This window comes from Theropithecus gelada, chromosome 8 (assembly GCF_003255815.1).
Source record: "Theropithecus gelada isolate Dixy chromosome 8, Tgel_1.0, whole genome shotgun sequence".
Classification (NCBI taxonomy): Eukaryota; Metazoa; Chordata; class Mammalia; order Primates; family Cercopithecidae; genus Theropithecus; species Theropithecus gelada.
Genome location: NC_037676.1, coordinates 69,506,163 through 69,524,804, shown reverse-complemented (window position 1 = coordinate 69,524,804; position 18,642 = coordinate 69,506,163). Strand labels below are relative to the sequence as shown.

Here is an 18,642-nt window from a genome sequence, read left to right as displayed (position 1 = left end):
CTCGGCCTCCCAAAGTGCTGGGATTACAGGCTTGAGCCACCGCGCCCGGCCTGAATACATACTTTTCATGAAAGAAGTCCTTTCTAGTAATTTATATGCTTTGAGGAACTTTTCTTTTAAAAAAAGAAAAATGCATTCAACATTTAATTATAAATGCTAATGGCTTGCAAAAAGTATAGCGTAGTTGTGGAGAAAATGAGCAAATGTATAAATTGTGTTTTTGCTCATCTACATAGTATTCAAAACAAAAGTGCTTAATGAATTTTTTTTAGTGTATGAATTCATTGGTTATCACTAAAAGTCTCGATTTGACACTACCACTGGCTTTGGATTTTAGAAATGTGTCTTTTCTGCTTCATGCGTCATCTTAAAATGAATGAAAATAAAAAAAACTTTTGTGAAATTATATGTAATTCATGACAAGTAAAACTTACTGAAGTTACAAGTTACTGAACTTACGAGTTTAGGAGTGGAGGTTTAATAGGCAAAAGAGAGAGAAAGGAGGGCTGGGCACGGTGGCTCATGCCTGTAATCCCAGCACTTTGGGAGGTCGAGGCAGGCAGATCATGAGGTCAGGAGTTCGAGACCAGCCTGGCCAACACAGTGAAACCCCACCTCTACTAAAGATATAGAAAATTAGCTTGGCATGGTGGTGGCCGCCTGTAATCCCAGCTACTCGGGAGGCTGAGGCAGAAGAATCACTTGAACCTGGGAGGCAGAGGTCACAGTGAGCTGAGATCACGCCATTGCACTCCAGCCTGGGTGACAGGGCGAGACTCTGTCTCAAAAATAAATAAATAAATAAATAAACAAACTTACTGAACAAGTAAAGAGAGTTTGTTGGTGGGGAATTAATCAATCTGCTCTTATTTACAACTGTGTAAATATACTTTTCTCTTTTTTATAGCTGGAGAGAGATGCATATGTCCAGGCACTGGCAAGATTTACCTTACTCACAGTGAGTTCCGGTATTACTGAAATGAAACAGAAGAACATTGACACAATAAAAACACTTATCACAGTGGCTCATACAGATGGAAATTATTTAGGAAATTCGTGGCATGAGGTATAAGCACTTTCTTTATTTTCAGCTTTGCAATTTGGTTTATAAGATGAGCTAACGCTAAATAGTCCATCAGTGAAATGCCTAAATGTTTGGGGAGAAAATTAGTACATTTCGAATAAGTACATTTAGCTTTTTAAAATAATCTATAATGTAGTCTGTGTTTAAATTCTAGCTGCATATATTTAAATCTTTTTGAAGATATTTTTAACATGGAATTTAACATTTTTTTCCTTTTTGTAATTAAGATTCTGAAGTGCATCAGTCAGTTGGAGCTGGCACAGCTTATAGGAACTGGAGTGAAACCTCGATACATTTCTGGAACAGTGCGAGGCAGAGAAGGATCTCTTACTGGAACAAAAGATCAGGCTCCTGATGAATTTGTGGGTTTAGGGCTAGGTGAGAATTTTTACAAAGTATCAAAAATTGTTTTTAACTTCCTCATTATAAGTCAATTTATTGTAGTAATGAAATATAATTAGAGGGAGAAGATAAAATGCCTTTTGTCTAACCTTATGAGAAAAAGTAAGATGACTAAGGAACTAAATCTTTTTTGCCTGGTCTGGTTTGCAACATTAAATGACCCTTAGTTTCAGGCTTCTTCCTGGTTGTTGGAGAAAAATACAGTGCGTAGGGTTTTTTAATTACCTGCTTTTAAGAATAAGCAGGTAACTTGAATGTGTGAAAGCTGGGATCAGGTAATAGTTGGGGCAGCTGGAGAAAGCATTCACATTCAGAATTGTTAAGGCAATGAGCAGGCTTAACCAGACTTTTCTGCCAGTCTGAAGCCTCTCCCAGTGGCTCCCCATGCGCTTAATATGACCAGGAACTTTCACATTTAACCCAGTAGAACAAAAGAAAACATTAGCAAAAATGGACAGAGAAGAATGAAAAGCAATACATTTTTTAGTCATAAATGGAAGGACTTCCACCAGGGAAGAAACAGCTTATTAGACTTTGACCTTAAGTATTTCTGGGTTTGAATTCTTCTGTATTTTTTCCTTATTATATGTGAGTTACTTTAGTTCGCTGATATTCGATTTCTGCTTTTGCAAACTAAGAGTAATATCTAATCACAGAATTGTTAGGATTAAATAAGAATATATATTAATGGACTTAGCATAATGGCTGATATATTAGAAGTTTCTAGATATTCTCTCTCCATCCCTCCCCAACCCACACCTCTAACCAATCTGGACTCATTACTTAGAGCAGGAATCTTCTATCTTTTAGTGATTCCTCTGTTGCTGCTAGCAATACAAATTCTTAGAAACCCCAAAAGAATTTCAAACTTTATAAAGGATCCATAGGAAAAGAAGTAAAAACCAGAACCACATTATGGCTTCAAGTTGAACTGGGGAAAACTAATTCCCGGTGGTAATCAACTGAAGCAGCTAGCAGTACAGTCTGTCCCTCCATGGTAGCATAGATACTTCAGTATTGTAAGGTCTGGGAGGTGCAGGTGTAGACTTGATACTTTGGTGCTCTAGCAGCAAGATTTAGAACTACCTGAGCACCTGCACAGTGACTTACATAACTTGGAAGCCCAACTCTGTACATTAGAACTGTAATTACTCCATGGGGTAACATGAGATACAGATGAAAACTATTTTCAGGCAAGGAAGTAAATGTGCACTGATTGGTTCAGTAACTTTGAAAAGGCCTAGAGAGTGTGGGAATGCCAAAATAATGACAGGTGTTAATTGCTGGGCCTGAGTTTTGGCAAGTAGAACTACAGAATTAGGTTACACTAAAAATAAAACACCAGTGGGATATCTTCTAGAAGTTTTAGTCAAATGAGAAATAATGATACTTGCTGATAATATTTATTGGTATACTTGAAAATGAATTAAAGTTAATTCATGTACTGTGCTACTTAGGTTGCAAGGATATGAGATGAACTGTCTTCTCCCTTCAGAAAAAGGGAATTTGCAGAAAGATACACACATTGAGGCCTAGAAGTGAAAAACAGTTCAGCCTTCCAGGCCACTCTCAAGACCAGTAACACTTATTTTATGCCTTATTTAGGTTTTCTCTGTTATGTACTTTTCTTTTTGGTCTGCACCATTCTCTACTCACTCCTGACTCATCACGCTCCATTTTTGAATCTACATCCTAGAAGGAGCTAGGCTGTTGACTTGGCCCCGTTGGGCAGAGCCCTCCCGTTGGGCCATCGCGTTGGTTACCAGCCAACCCATGTGACAAATGGCTACCCTTGTCCCCCTGTGCCTCCCAAGGTCAGACAGCAGATGCTTTCTGGAGCAGAATGTTGTCATCAGAATTTAAGCTAGAAGAAGATGTGGTACAGTCAAGCCAGTTTAGTCTGCATATACAGTGGACATATATATATGTATATAGTTTTAAACTAATCCTCTTTTTATTTTTTTGAGTCAGAGTCTCACTCTGTCGCCCAGGCTGGAGTGCGGTGGCGCGATCTCAGCTCACTGCAACCTCTGCTTCCTGGGTTCAAGTGATTCTCCTGCCTTAGCCTTTTGAGTAGCTGGGATTACAGGCGTGTGCCACCATGCCTGGCTAATTTTTGTATTTTTTTAAATAGAGACAGGGTTTCACCATGTTGACCAGGCTGGTCTCTAACTCCTGACCTCATGTGATCTGCCCGCCTTGGCCTCCCAAAGTGCTGGCATTACAGATGTGAGCCACTGTGCCCGGCCATATCCTCTTTTATAAATGGTATCTCTGCCGAGTATTCCATGTAACCAAGTTGATAGGGTTGAGTATATATTTATCATACTTTCTGACTGATAGTAAAAAAGTCTGTACTTTCACTTTTTGGAAATATGAAGCTTTCAGTTATTAAGAATACATAGTAGATAATTATTAAATTTGAATTATATGCATTCTTTTTTTTTTCTATTTTTTTTAAAGACAAGGTCTCACTCTGTTGTTGAGGCTGGAGTGCAGTAGCACAGTCAACTCCTGGACTCAACTTTTTTTTTTTTATTAAAGTTAGTAAAGTAAAAGCTTGTCCCAGGCTTTCACTATGGTTTCTTTTTTTCCTATTTCAGTGTGTTGCCCAGGCCTGTTTGAAACTCCTGGTCTCAGGTGATCCTCTCACCTTGGCCTCCCAAAATGCTAGGATTACAGGCATGAGCCATGGCACCTGGATTGCATGTGGGTCTTTCAAGAGATATGTTAACATTTAAAAATTCAATGGCTTTGTCACATAAATGGTCAGAGAGTATTCATGACACACACTTTTAAAAATTTTATTTAACCTAAGTATGCCCTCTCTATTGTAATTGCTTTTCTTTCTGCTTTTCTACATAACCATCCTTCTACGTCTAGGTTGAATGAATTTTTCATCATATGTGAAACCTTTCTTTGAGCTAACATCCCTGTTCTCTTGTGTGCTTTTGAGTAAATTTGACAAAACTGAAACTCTTATTAAGGGATTTCACATATTTGTGAAATGGGTTCTATGGATTCCTAGACATTTTATGTATTCTTTGACTCCTTTAAATATTTTTTATTAATGATTTTAAATTTTTATATTTAAATATAAAGGACATTTTGACACGTGTGTGTGTGTGTGTGTGTGTGTGTGTGTGTTTTTTTTTTCCCCCCCCCCCCCCCCCACAGAATATATGTATTTCCTCTGTGAAAAGGATATCCTGTTGATACACAAAGGAAGTTACCTCATGATTGGTGTTGTTTTTTTCTCATAGGTTTTTCTTTGTAAAATTCCTGTAACATGCTGTGCATGTCGAGTTTGCCTTGAAACTATTTCCCTACCAGCCCAATACTGTGTCACTTACTTCAGGCTTTCATTCTTGTTCACTTGTATTATAGGAGTAGACTTTTAATTTATCTCTGATTTCAATATTTTTTCCTATTTCAGTATGTTCTCCAGATATTACCAGTGTTGTCTTTTGGAAAATAGATTAGATCATATCAGTCTTCTAAAAGATCTAATAAATCCCTGTTTTCAAAAGTAGTACATTAAACCTAAGGGTCAAGGCTCTTCACATTCTTTTTTCTAGTCTGTGTTTTCAGCTTTATCTCCTACTACTGTTCGTTTCCCTTCTTCCCAGTGTCTGCCAATCCTTCATTATGGCTATACTACCAAGTATGTGAAAACGTGATGTACAGTTGTATGTTTCCACTACTTTATATAGCTGCCCCCTCTGTCTCAGTTGCTTTTCTTTCTCCTTCCTTTTCTACATAGTTATCCTTCTAGGTCCAGGTTGAATTAATATTTCATCATATGTGAACCCTTTCTATGAGCTAACACCCCGTTCTCGTCCCTATCAAAATTAGTTCTATTTAGCAAACTTTTATTCTATGTAATTAGTTCATTTCAGCCATGAAGTAATCATTAATTGCATTGAAGTTAATTATAAACATATCTATCTCCTCTCCTGGTGTAAATTATTAACTCGAGGACAGGGGTTACATCTTTTTCACATCATTCAGTTCCTAGGATAGAATTTGAGTTCAGCAGGTTTAAATGATACCATCTGTTATGTTTGCCTTCAGAAGGGCATTTATTGAGTGTTTGGTCACTCGGGTCAGGTGTTTGTAGAGCACCTGCTTTGGACTTAATTGTGAGTAAGGTAGGAAAGTACAAAATGTATATTACTTGATTCCTAACCTTAGGAAACTTTTTATCTGGTTATGAAGGCAACATTAACACACCTGAAATAATTTGTATGAAACTGTATGAAAGTAATTCTGATTTGAGTAGTACTTAGCTAAGTAAATGCTTAATTCAAAGGCAGATGAGAACAATGGAGAGGAACTTTTCGTTGAGAACCCAAATTGAGTCTTGGTAGGTAAGTTTTAGATAGTTGAGGGATGGCACATTTTGGCTAGACAGTTGAAGGGAAGTGCTTTAAATGCTAGGCTAAAGAGTTTATATTTTACCTTGTAAGTAACAGTAAGCAAAATGAAGGAGAAGATTTAGGAAATAATCTTTCAGGGGGATGAAAGAGAGATTGAAGAGGGAAATAATGGTGGGGAAATCAGTGAGGAAATGGCTTCAGTAATCTAGGACTGAGATGATGAGGGCCAGAACTAGGTAGGAATGGAAATGAAGAGATGATATGAAAAACAGATCAGAAGAAAAATTTAGTGACTAGTTGAATATTGATAGTGGAAGAGGATACCAAAGGTGATTCTAAAATTAAGAGTTTGAAAACTGGGAATATTGTTGTTCTCTCCAACACATGGAGCCAGTTTCAAGGGAAAAGATAAATGATTCTTTTCAATAAAAGAGTGTTAGAAAATACAGGTAGAATTTTCAACTAACTGGCCAGGCGCAGTGGCTCACGCCTGTAATCCTGGCATTTTGGGAGGCCGAGGCGGGCGGATCGTGAGGTCAAGAGATCGAGACCATCCTGGCTAACACAGTGAAACCCCGTCTCTACTAAAAATACAAAAAATTAGCCGGGCGTGGTGGCAGATGCCTGGAGTCCCAGCTACTCAAGAGGCTGAGGCAGGAGAATGGCGTAAACCCAGGAGGCGGAGCTTGCCGTGAGCCGAGATCGTGCCACTGCACTCCAGCCTGGGCGACAGAGCGAGACTCTGCCTCAAAAAAAAAAAAAGAAAGAATTTTCAACTAACCTTTGTAAATAGGGGACTAGAGATTAAATGACAAGGGAAGTCTAAATACTTGGAGTTGGAATCATCCTCAGAAGGTATCATTGGAACTGGGATTAGTGCTGCATTTCTTTAAACATTAAGGGAAATTATATCTAACATCTATACTTTTGTGATATAAATTCACAGTGCCCCTACTTTGTGTGATCTTTACAAACATAGTTTGTGACTTGTAACCATGTGTTGTATACTACTTAGTAAAGTTCATTTGCACATTTGGCCTTGATAAGTGTCACTGATGCCAAAAGAATTGTTCACCTGAAACATTCTTTTATTAGGAAAACAGTTGATTTCAGAAGTATATTTTAGAACTGTTAAGTGTATTCTTCTACTGAATTATTTTCAAACTGAAATGACTCTTTTTTATGTGTGGTAGTTGGAGGAAATGTGGACTGGAAACAGATAGCAAGTATTCAGGAGTCCATTGGAGAAACCAGTTCTCAGAGTGTTGTTGTTGCTGTAGATAGGTAAGGTATTCATTTTATTCCCTTTTCAGATGATTACTATTTCAGTTCTGTAGCATTTAGGTATTTTCTTATTGGTAAAAAGAAAAAAAATTATTGCCAAAATCATTTTCCTAAAGTAATATAAGATTATATTGTGATATGCTGTGATTTAGATGATGAAGTACCTATAATTTTGCTTTTTGGATCATAGTTACAATAAGATATTAGTGGGCATTTAAGTTACAGTAGATATTAATGGGCATTAAGGAAATGGTAACCTTGATGGAAAAGAATACAAATGTTTTATTTTCTTGTAGAAAACGTACTCCCTTTATTATCCCTATTTGAAAATGTTGTGTAGTTTATTTTTCTGGGTCCACAATAAAGACTGCATTATGGATGAAATGAAAGGTTTTTTGGCAATTCTCATTATAAACTTTTTTGGAAGGGACTTCAGAATTTATGTTTTATACACATCACCACATATTCCCCATTTTTAGTTTGTTTTCTAAAAGAAAACCCATAGTATGCTTTATTTACTACAGAATATTTCCAATTTTAAAATGCCTAGCATGTAGAACAATATCTCCTGTTGTTCTTTTGAAGATTAGCTTTTTCCAGATAAATGCCCCCAAAACTGAAACATTTTACAGCAATGTTTTTTTCATTTTCTTCCTCCCTCTCCCTCACTTGTGATGGAAACTTTCAAAAACGTAATTTTGTAAAAATCTTTCCTTGGTAGTCTGGAAACTCATGCTAATCCATTATTTCACTTTGCTTCAGATAAAACTTTTTGCTCTAGGTACAGGTAGAACTAGAATGTTCAGTTCAGTGGCCACTGACCCTGGAAGTACTCCATGGAACTTTTTCCTTGAATCCTTAATGTCCACTTGCTTTTTTTTTTTTTTTTTTTTTTTTTTTTTTTTAAGAGGAGTCATTTGCCTGTTTTTTTGTGAAGATTGAAGAAAGATTATCTCATACCTACTATATAACAAACATGAAGGCTTGCCACAGATGAGGCACTTGCAAAACGCTTTACATTTAATCCTTTCAGTAGCCTGATGAGATGCGTATTCTTGTCCTCAGTTTACAAATGAGGAAACTGAGACAGAAAAAGATTAAATAACTTGCTCATTCCCACAACTAGGCTTGTAATAAGCATGCATACTTAACCTTTCAGCCTACATGTACTACTGCAGAGCTATGTAATAGCCCTTCTGCTACCTGGCTAGCTTTCTTGTCAATGATTTTCTTGCCTTCAAGAAAAATCATCTTCACTGTCATTTTGAGAATCTATTCAGGCATGATTCAACATTTTACCTACTATTTCTGCTTTTATAATGTACTTTATGTGACCACATCTAGTTCTAATTTATCTTCCTATCCACTGTTTGTTACAGAGGGACATATTACTCATTTGAAATTACATGCCTCTCTGTTTTAAGAATTTATGCTATTTCAGAGGAGACTTAGCATACATTTTATTCGTACTTTGTCATCACAGTCTTGTCATTGCCAGATACTTCTACAAACATAAATCCAATGTCAAATTTTATACAAAACCTCAGTATTGCAAGTTTTTGCTTATAGTGAAAACACCAAAAGTTATATATTTGATCTCTTATAATGTTATATTATTCTTAAGTGGTATATTTCACTTTCCCATTAAATGTTTTTTGAATATCTGAGTTTATTTTCATATCGTTATGTTCAAACTTTGGTCCATTACCCAACTTAGTGAGATAATACTGGTAGTGAAGACAGTAGTGAAAATAGTGTCAGGCATCAGTCTGGAGAGTTCTGTACTTATCCAGCAAACAGTATTTTCCTATCCTTAGGCCTATTTTTCTGCATAACCTGTTGTTATAAGTACAGGAACTAAAGAAAAACAAAAATAATTTTTGTATGTTTAATTCTTTATAGCTTCTGGTTTATTAACCAACAGAAAAAAATAAGATTTTATTACAGACTTTAAGGTGATAAAATTTTCTAATTATTTATTTTTGTATTAGGAATCTTGTATTATTAGGATATAGGAGAAGAATTTTGGGCACTTCAATCTGGGAATAACTGATCTTCTAGCATTTGCTGGGATAGAATTTTTTATGCATTGTTAAATTAGACCAATTTCATAATGAATATTACTAAACTATGCAGGAGATAGACTTTGTCCATGAATAGTTTATTTTTAATAGGTAAAAAACAGTTATTTAGCATCGTAGTTTTTCTCTTTATGGTTTTTTATACATACCAGATCTAGCTATAAACTGGCTTACCTCACACTTTGGAATATTTCACCTATCAGAAAATATGTACAACTCATCCCAACTTCCTTTGCTCGTAAATACTTTTCATTTAGGCCTAAGAAATAAATGTTACCTCTAATATATTCACTGTGAAAAAAACCTTTTACAGGTAAGATAATATAGGCTGCTTGTGTATTGCATACAGTTTAAAAGTTGATTTGATGCAGAATCTGCAAAAGTTTTGCCAACCTTTTTTTGTTTTTTCATCTGTATTATAATGTTGTGAAGCAGTAATCTTACCAATGTTTTTTTTCTAATGCTTTTTAAAAAGCACATTATTTTTAATTTTCGTAAACAAGGTTCTTGTGCTTCTGTCCTTTGCTTTTTCTATGGAAAATGTAGAAACCATTTCATAGGCTGATTTTATGAAACACAGCTCTATTCTCTTGCCTTAATATTAAGGCTTGACTTTAAATGCCCCCACAGACTGCTGTGCTCTACCATATGGCTTATCTTTAGTGGAGCATTACTAGAAATAGAGTGACCCCCTCAGAGGCTATGGAAGTGAGTAGGAATTGGGATGCCCTTTCTCAGAATGGATGCTCCCCCGACCTTCCACCATCACACCAGTCCACAGAACCTGTCTTATTACTGATGATAGTTCTCTCTCCTGTTGCCTTTGTTCTCCGTTATTTCAACACCTTCAGAATCTATTGCTTCCCTTCTGTGTGGTTCCATCTCTGCTTTTGTTCTTTCTTTACCTCTGTACTGTTTGCCATTTGCTTTCTTCTCAGTTAAAAACTCTTTTTTTCTTTGTTTTTGTTTATGTGCCTTTTCTTCTCCTATACTATTTACTTTTCACTCTATTAGTGGGTGGCTTGTTTACAACCATTGCCTTCCATGAGAATACCTGTAGTTTGAGAAATCAGCTGACCAAATTCATATAGTCTGGCAGTTTTCATTTTTGTTTATGTGAGAGCTCTGTAGACGTTGTATATCTTTAATTTCTGGGTCCAGTCTAATCCCTGGATTAAGTGGGGCCATATTACTTTTGATTTTTCCCCCAGATTGTGTTTTCTGCCAGATTTTGGAATTACTGCTTCATTCTGCTGACAAGAACAATATAGAAAATCTTAAGACATTTCTTTAGCAGGAACTCACATTCTGAGTCATCGTGTTACCAGTTTCTAACTGTTTTTCCTGTATTGTTTTTTACTCATTGCCAGGACACATAGACAGACATGCAAGGACACTAGGGTTAAAAAATCATGATATACTCAGAACATGTAGATTGTGATAGTAGGAAAAAAGGAGAATATATTTAAAGGGTTGAATATACGTTTTGCTCAGGTAAGTGTGAGGCAGTATAGAAAAGTGGTTAATAGCATAGACTCTGTAATCACCCTGTCCTGGTTTGAATCTTGGCTTTAGCACTTAAGTTATTAAATATCTTTATCCCTCGGTTTCTGTGTTTATAAAATTGGGGGTTTAATAGTACATGCTTTGTAAAGATCAAATGAGTGAATATTGATACTACACTAGAAAAGAACCCACCTTGTGATTGGTAGCTATTACTGTTATTACTGTGACTACTGTGACCTGCTCCTGTCTTTAAAATTTTCCTTTTTATCATGCAAATCATATTTCTTGCATTCTAAGTTGAGGAATGTCATCCTTCTTGAAAGCGACTTCAGACTCTTGGTTACAAACCCAGAATATGGGTTAAAAATGCAGATTTTAAAAAAGGAGGACTAATGTGTTTATGCTGAAATCGTTTATGAAACTTTGAAACAAAGAGCTCAGCAAAGAAGAATGGGCAAAGCTAGGCAGTGTTAGCTTAACTCGAAATATTTGAATGCCCTAAGGAAAGTGGTTTGGCCAATTCTTAGGTAAACTGAGACTATGTACAAGGTTATATTAAATCACTTTTAGTGTAAATGAACTTTCTAATCAAATATACTTCACTGGTAAAAATGAGTCAAGTTTTTCATTTTAAGAACTTCAATGCTAGTCGATAATCAGGAAAGAATCTGTAGTATGCCAATTATTTGTTAGTTTTACAAATTAATATTTTTCTTATTCTTAGAATCTCATATCTATCTGGAGTTTGTAAATCTAATAAAATTACGGCAGTATATACTTACTCTAATAATAATATTGAATGCAAACTGGTTCATATGGAGTAGAGGTGGAAGGGAGGGAGAAGCATCCAGACTACACTTGTTATTAAACTAAATGATGAAAAATACTCATTTGAGTACCCAATTTTTTGTTCCCTTAAAACATAAAAATAGCTAGTACCCCATGCCACATACTTTTCAATTGGAATAAGAACAGTAATTTATACATTTTTTAAATTGTGTTTTATTTTCCCTAGAATATTCACAGGATCTACAAGGCTAGATGGAAATGCTATTGGTAAGTATGGGCATTTATTCTACTTCGGAACTGGCTTTGGGCTAAAATAACTTTAATGTTGAGCTAAAAAAATATAAATATATTTATGTTACAGTGGATTTTGTCCGTTGGCTCTGTGCTGTGTCTATGGATGAATTACTTTCCACGACACACCCAAGAATGTTTAGTCTACAAAAAATAGTAGAAATATCATATTACAACATGGGAAGAATAAGATTGCAGTGGTCTCGAATTTGGGAAGTTATTGGAGATCATTTTAATAAGGTATTTGAATAAGTGTGGTATTTGTTTACATTTGTAGTATGTTTTTTGTTTAGAATGTCTTTGTAATCAAATTGAGCCTTTTTCCCTTCCAAGCAGTTATTTATTACTTTTTAATATTAAATTAGAAAACCCTGTGAATGGTGTTTTTCTTTTTAGAAATTATTACTCTGGGCTTTAAGAATTTGATGTAAAATGTCTGTTTTTCTTGTTGAGAAATATTTTTAGCATATTTAATCCCTTAATGGAAAATCTTAGGATTTACCTATCTATGCTATTCTATGCTTTTTCTAAGACAAAAAATAAAGAATTGCAGATTTTTACTGCTGATATTAATTAGCATCTTTTATTTCTGTCACCATTACAGGTTGGGTGTAATCCTAATGAAGATGTAGCTATTTTTGCAGTAGACTCCTTGAGGCAGTTGTCAATGAAGTTCTTAGAGAAAGGGGAGCTTGCTAATTTCAGATTCCAGAAGGATTTCTTAAGACCTTTTGAACATATAATGAAACGGAACAGGTACTATATTTGTTGAATTGCTTAATAGTAGGAAAATCTTGTTGTTTTCCACAGCAGGGAGAAAAACAGAAGAAAGGGGGAAAAACTGATGAGTTTTATCTGTTTGCATATCTAAGCAATTATATTAATGATTTTAGGTCTCCAACAATTCGAGATATGGTTGTACGGTGTATAGCACAGATGGTTAATTCTCAAGCTGCTAACATTCGATCTGGATGGAAGAACATTTTCTCTGTATTTCATCTAGCTGCATCTGATCAAGATGAAAGCATAGTGGAACTTGCATTCCAAACAACTGGGCACATTGTCAGTGAGTATTGTCTTAGCTGTGTTCAAGTAAAAGGGAAAAAAAAGCAACCTTAATGTGTTAGGAAGATGAGTCAAGTAACAATAAGATTATGGCCTTTAAGTTTACCAAGTTTTGTCTACAGAACCCCAGAGTAAATAAAAATAATTAAATTACTATTATAGTTAACATTTATTGAGTATTTACCATATGGCAAATACTGTATGCACTTTTCACGTAATTTCTTTGATCTTCACAGTTAAGCATCTTTATTATCCATCCCTTTTTTCAAAATGGATTAGGAAACTCAGCCCCAGAAAGGTTAAGCAGTTTATGTAAGGTCACAGAACTAGTGATGGAGATGGTCTTGGGACCCACAGAGTATTAAAGCAAAGCCTTTATTTTTGACCAGTAAGTACATTGCACAGCCTTCTTCAAGGAGGAGTCCCATTAAGTTCAAGGGGGACTGACTGAAATACTAAGATTATAAGTTAAGCCTATATAGAAGATGACAGTGATGACCATCAACATCAAGAGTCATGGCATCATCATAGCTGTCATTTATTGCATGCTTGCTTAAGTATTATGCTAAGCACTTCACTTACATTATTTTGTGTAGTGCTTACAGCTATCCTGTGTATATTACGATTATTTCCATTTTATATCAAGAAACCGAGATACAGAGAGGTTAAGTAATTTTGTATATTCATCCAGCCAAAGTTGAATTGGTACGTACTGTGTACCAGTCACTGTATTAGGGGCTATGTTTATAATGTAAACAAAACAGACAAGTTTTACTATTCTCACCACTCAGGGCAGTCAGGTTAAGTGGGAAAGATAGTCTTGAACTTCATATCTGTTGGATGTCAGAGCCTTTAATAACCTTTAAGGAAGTGCATTACATCTAGATGTTGGTGTATTTTTGGTACAGCTAAGAATAATTGAAAAATTATGGTAATATGTATTTTTCTCTATTTTAGCCCTTGTATTTGAAAAACACTTTCCAGCGACCATTGATTCTTTCCAGGATGCCGTGAAGTGTTTGTCTGAATTTGCGTGCAATGCAGCTTTCCCAGACACAAGTATGGAAGCAATTCGACTTATTCGCCATTGTGCAAAATATGTGTCTGATAGACCTCAGGTATAGCGTCATTTAGTAAACAAAATTTTGCAGAGTATTCTTTCCAATTTGAAATCTTAAGTTTGTTTGGGAATTGAGGGTATATGAAGCATTTATTTTTCAGTAATTCGAAAAATAATCTGAGCAGCCTGATTCCGAGTTAGGATGGTTAGTGATTATAACTAACCATTATTGAAAGTGTTGGGTATTTTTCTGAGTGGTTTTCATTAAATTGTATTAACTTGTTTAATCTTCTAATGACTTTATGGGATAGATAGTGTTATAGCCCCATACGGATAAAGAAACTGAGGGAGGCACAGAGAAGTTTCAAAATGTGCCCATAGTTTCAGGGCTAGTAAAGTAGAGCTAGGGTTTGAGCCCCAGCCTGTGTTTGTAACCATTCCCTACAGTGCATCTTGTCTGTCTGTGCTGTGTAATACTGAAGCTGACTGACTATGGATGAGAATAGGCTTAAGCTCTGAAGTAAAAGGTTGAATTGAAAATCTAGCTGCCATATTTAACTTGCATATTTAAATCTGTCTTTGTAACTATCATAAGAGAAAGTGATGTATCGTAGATTTGGTAATAAGATTTTATTCCATACTAACATGGACCGATCAGGTGCTTGGTACGTTTCAGATATGTCAACTCATTTTACCTTCATACTTCCCCAGTGTGGTTAATGTGACTGTGTGGTATCATAACCATTTAAGTGATAAAAATGGAAACCTGAATTAACCTGGGTAATGATGCAGAAAACTGGTGACAGTTGAAAGTGAAGCTAACTTTTGGATGCTAGTCCAGAGCTCTTTATAGGCAGTTATATTTTGCCTGCTTCAGTGGCACGTATACTAAAATTGTCAGCAGTTATAGTGCCCATTTTTTATAAATTATTGTGTATTAAATTGCTCACTGGTTATTTGTGAAGCATTTAAATTATTTTTTGAGAAGTTAATATATTAAATGTATAGGTGTTATGTTTTGCCTTTAATAACCCTACGTTTTTTCTTGAAGGCTTTCAAGGAATACACAAGCGATGATATGAACGTGGCACCTGAAGACAGGGTGTGGGTGAGAGGATGGTTCCCAATTCTCTTTGAGTTATCCTGTATCATCAATAGATGCAAATTAGATGTAAGAACCAGGTAACAATCTATATTTGTAATTAAAATTTTGAATTTATTTTGACTTTAATCACATAACTCTTCTTTATAAACACAGTCTCACAGTTAAAGACCATAAAATCAAGTGTTTTGTCAAATATATTAATTAGTAGATAGGTATATTTTAAAATATGTTCATATTATTTTAAAATGTTAACCTAGAGCAAAATAAAAATGGAAATACTACATTGTTTTTAAAATATTTGATTATAGCCTCCTTTTGATTTTAGCTTCTAAGTTAATTTGATCCTTTAAACATTCTGTCTTTTCATATATTTGTTTCCAATAATAAATTGAAGTTAGTGGCAAAATTTATTTTATTTCCTGATGAACGACAGAAGAATTTTTAAATGCACATCCTTGGTGAGTTTTAGGTGAAGAACCATTTCTTTTTGTAATCTGATCAGTAACATAGTTTGGAATAATATAGAACTATTCAAATAGAACTCTTTCAAAAGTATATTGCCAATAAAAGATCATTATGAACATATAGTCAATCTGTAAAGGAACTATTCCAGGTATTATGTGACTGGCCAAGTGCTTAACACACTGTTCTTAGGTCACAGCTCACAGGACTCCCATAGTAGTTTTTTACCCTGTACTTTGCCACATTGAAATGGCCAGCTTGTGTGTCCTAATATCTGTCAACCTCTAAACGCACCGTGAGTTCAATTTTATGGTAAACAAAATCTTTTAGGAATCTTCCCTTCTCATTTGGAAGAATCTTCTGTTATTTGGATGTGTAACTTTATCGAATTTTTTGAATTTCTAAAGGTAGCACAGAATGAATCTCTTCTTTTTCACCTTATGCCAGAACCACACCCATGCCCCACCAAGGTTAAATTTGACTTACATCTCAAGAAATTTTTCATTTTTATAGTATTATTTGTTACAACAGAAATTCTTATGAAATAGATAATCCAAAATAGGACTTAACCCTTAGGAATTTTAATTATGAGAGCACTATAGAAAAAGAGTTTATTTTATATTTAGACACAGTGGATTGTTTATCAGTGGGCCTGTTAGGAAATTGTTGAAATTCAAGATAGCCCCATTTCAGTTGTCCAGCTGCCTCAGTGGAGCGGCTAAAATATCATGACTAGCAGGTCATGAAAACTCAGCACCCTCTCCCCTCACCCTTTATTTATTTGTAGAAGTCTGTTTGATGGAGGATCCACCTGCTTTCTTAGCCTTCTGTTGCTTGGCACTGTGATACCTTATTTCTCACCATATTCCATGTTCAGATTATGGGTAGATACTAGTAAGATGATATGTGTGTTCTAGTTAGTAAAGGAGAGGGAAAAGATCAGTAAACTTTGTTCAGTGATGGCCTTTGATTTTCCTACCTCATCCCAGGATATGTATGGCCTGCTATTTAGCTTCCATTTTAAAATGTGGGCCGGATGCTGTGGCTCACATCTGTAATCCCAGCACTTTGGGAGGTCAAGGTGGGAGGACTGTTTGAAACCAACCTAGGCAACATAGTGAGACCCCATCTCTTTGAACAAAAAGTTAACTAGGCATAGTAGGCATCCGTCTAGTTCCTGCTGCTCATGAGGCTGAGGCAGGATTGCCTAAGCACAGGAAGTTGGGGCTGTGGTGAGCCCTGATCACACCACTGTACTCCAGCCTAGGCAACAAATTGAGACTCTCTGTCTTTAACAACAACAAATAGTGCAGCACTATAATTGGTATAACACTGTGTGGAAAGAACTTCTCGTGTGCATTCTTATTTGATTCTTCCAAAATTCTCCAGATTTGGGGATAAATACCGAAAATTAAAGTCCCAGATGTAGTCAGGCATCATTTAATGACAGGGATATGTTCTGTACAATGCATTACTAGGCAATTTCAACATTGTGTGAACATCATAGCATGTACTTACACAAATCTAGATGGCATAGCCTGTTGCTCCATGGGTACAACTTGCACAGCATGTTACTGTACTGTAGGCAGCTGTTAATACAATGGCGTTTGTGTATCTAAACATATCTAAACAGGCTGGGTGCAGTGGCTCACGCCTGTAATCCCAGCATTTTGGGAGGCCAAGGTGGGCAGATCACCTGATGTCAGGAGTTCGAGACCAGCCTGGCCAACATGGTGAAACCCCACCTCTACTAAAGACATAAAAATTTGGCCAGGCATGGTGGCTCATGCCTATAATCCCAGCATTTTGGGAGGCCCAGGTGGGCGGATCATCTGAGGTCAGGAGTTCGAGACCAGCCTGGACGACATGGTGAAACCCCTTCTCTACTAAAAATACAAAAATTAGCCGGGTGTGGTGGTGCGCACCTGTAATCGCAGCTACTCAGGAGGCTGAGGCAGGAGAATCGCTTGAACCTGGGAGGCAGAGGTTGCAGTGAGCTGAGAGTGCCACTTCACTCCAGCCCAGGCAACAGAGTGAGACTCTGTCTCAAAAATAAAAATTAAAAAATACAAATACAAAAATTAGCTGGGTGTGGTGGCACACGCCTGTAATCCCAGCTACTCGGGAAGGTAAGGCATGAGAGTTGCTTGAACCCGAGAGGCGGAAGTTGCAGTGAGCCAAGATGGCACCACTGCACCCCAGCCAGGGTGACAGTAAGAGACTCTGTCTCAGATAAAAAAAAATTCTATGTGTATATATATACACATAGAAATGGTACAGTAATGGCCGGGCGCGGTGGCTCAAGCCTGTAATCCCAGCACTTTGGGAGGCCGAGACGGGTGAATCACGAGGTCAGGAGATCGAGACCATCCTGCCTAACACGGTGAAACCCCGTCTCTACTAAAAAAATACAAAAAACTAGCCGGGCGATGTGGCGGACGCCTGTAGTCCCAGCTACTCGGGAGGCTGAGGCAGGAGAATGGCGTGAACCCGGGAGGCGGAGCTTGCAGTGAGCTGAGATCCGGCCACTGCACTCCAGCCTGGGCGACAGAGCGAGACTTCAACTCAAAAAAAAAAAAAAAAAAGAAATGGTACAGTAAAAACATGACATAAAAGATAAAACCTGTATAGGGCACTTACCATGAATGGAACTCACTGGACTGGAAATTGTTCTGGGTGAGTCAGTGAGTGAGTGGGGAGTGAACGCAAAGGAGGCCTAGGACATTACTATGCACTACTGTAGACTATAAACACTAAACTTAGGCTACTCTAAATTTATGAAAAGATGTTTTTCTCCAGTAAAAAACTAACCATAGCTTACTGTAAGTTTTTTGCTTTATAATTTTTAAAATTTTAAAAAACATGACTCTTATATTAACATTTAGCTTAAAACACATTGTACAGCTGTACAAAAATATTTTCTTTATATCTTTATTCTATAAGCTTTTTTCTATTTCTATTTTTATTTTTTACTTTTTAGACTCTTTTGTTAAAAACTAAGACATAGACACACACATTAACCTAGGCCTATACAGAGTCAGGATCATCAGTGTCACTGTCTTCCATCCCCACGTCTTACCCCACTGGAAGATGTGTTACTTCAGGGGAAGTAACACATAAGGAGCCGTCATCTC

At 36.4% G+C, this 18,642-nt stretch overlaps 1 protein-coding gene across 1 annotated transcript in view; it reads left to right on the top strand.

Moving 5' to 3' along the window:
• The window catches only part of ARFGEF1 (ADP ribosylation factor guanine nucleotide exchange factor 1), a 144,865-nt gene that overhangs the window by 102,362 nt on the left and 23,861 nt on the right, over positions 1-18,642 (top strand). The window contains exons 21-29 of the mRNA XM_025395254.1: positions 908-1,066; positions 1,312-1,462; positions 7,059-7,149; positions 11,752-11,792; positions 11,887-12,056; positions 12,421-12,572; positions 12,710-12,882; positions 13,839-13,999; positions 14,993-15,123. Of these exons, the coding sequence (XP_025251039.1) occupies positions 908-1,066; positions 1,312-1,462; positions 7,059-7,149; positions 11,752-11,792; positions 11,887-12,056; positions 12,421-12,572; positions 12,710-12,882; positions 13,839-13,999; positions 14,993-15,123 (1,229 nt within the window). The remainder of the gene's footprint in view (positions 1-907; positions 1,067-1,311; positions 1,463-7,058; positions 7,150-11,751; positions 11,793-11,886; positions 12,057-12,420; positions 12,573-12,709; positions 12,883-13,838; positions 14,000-14,992; positions 15,124-18,642) is intronic.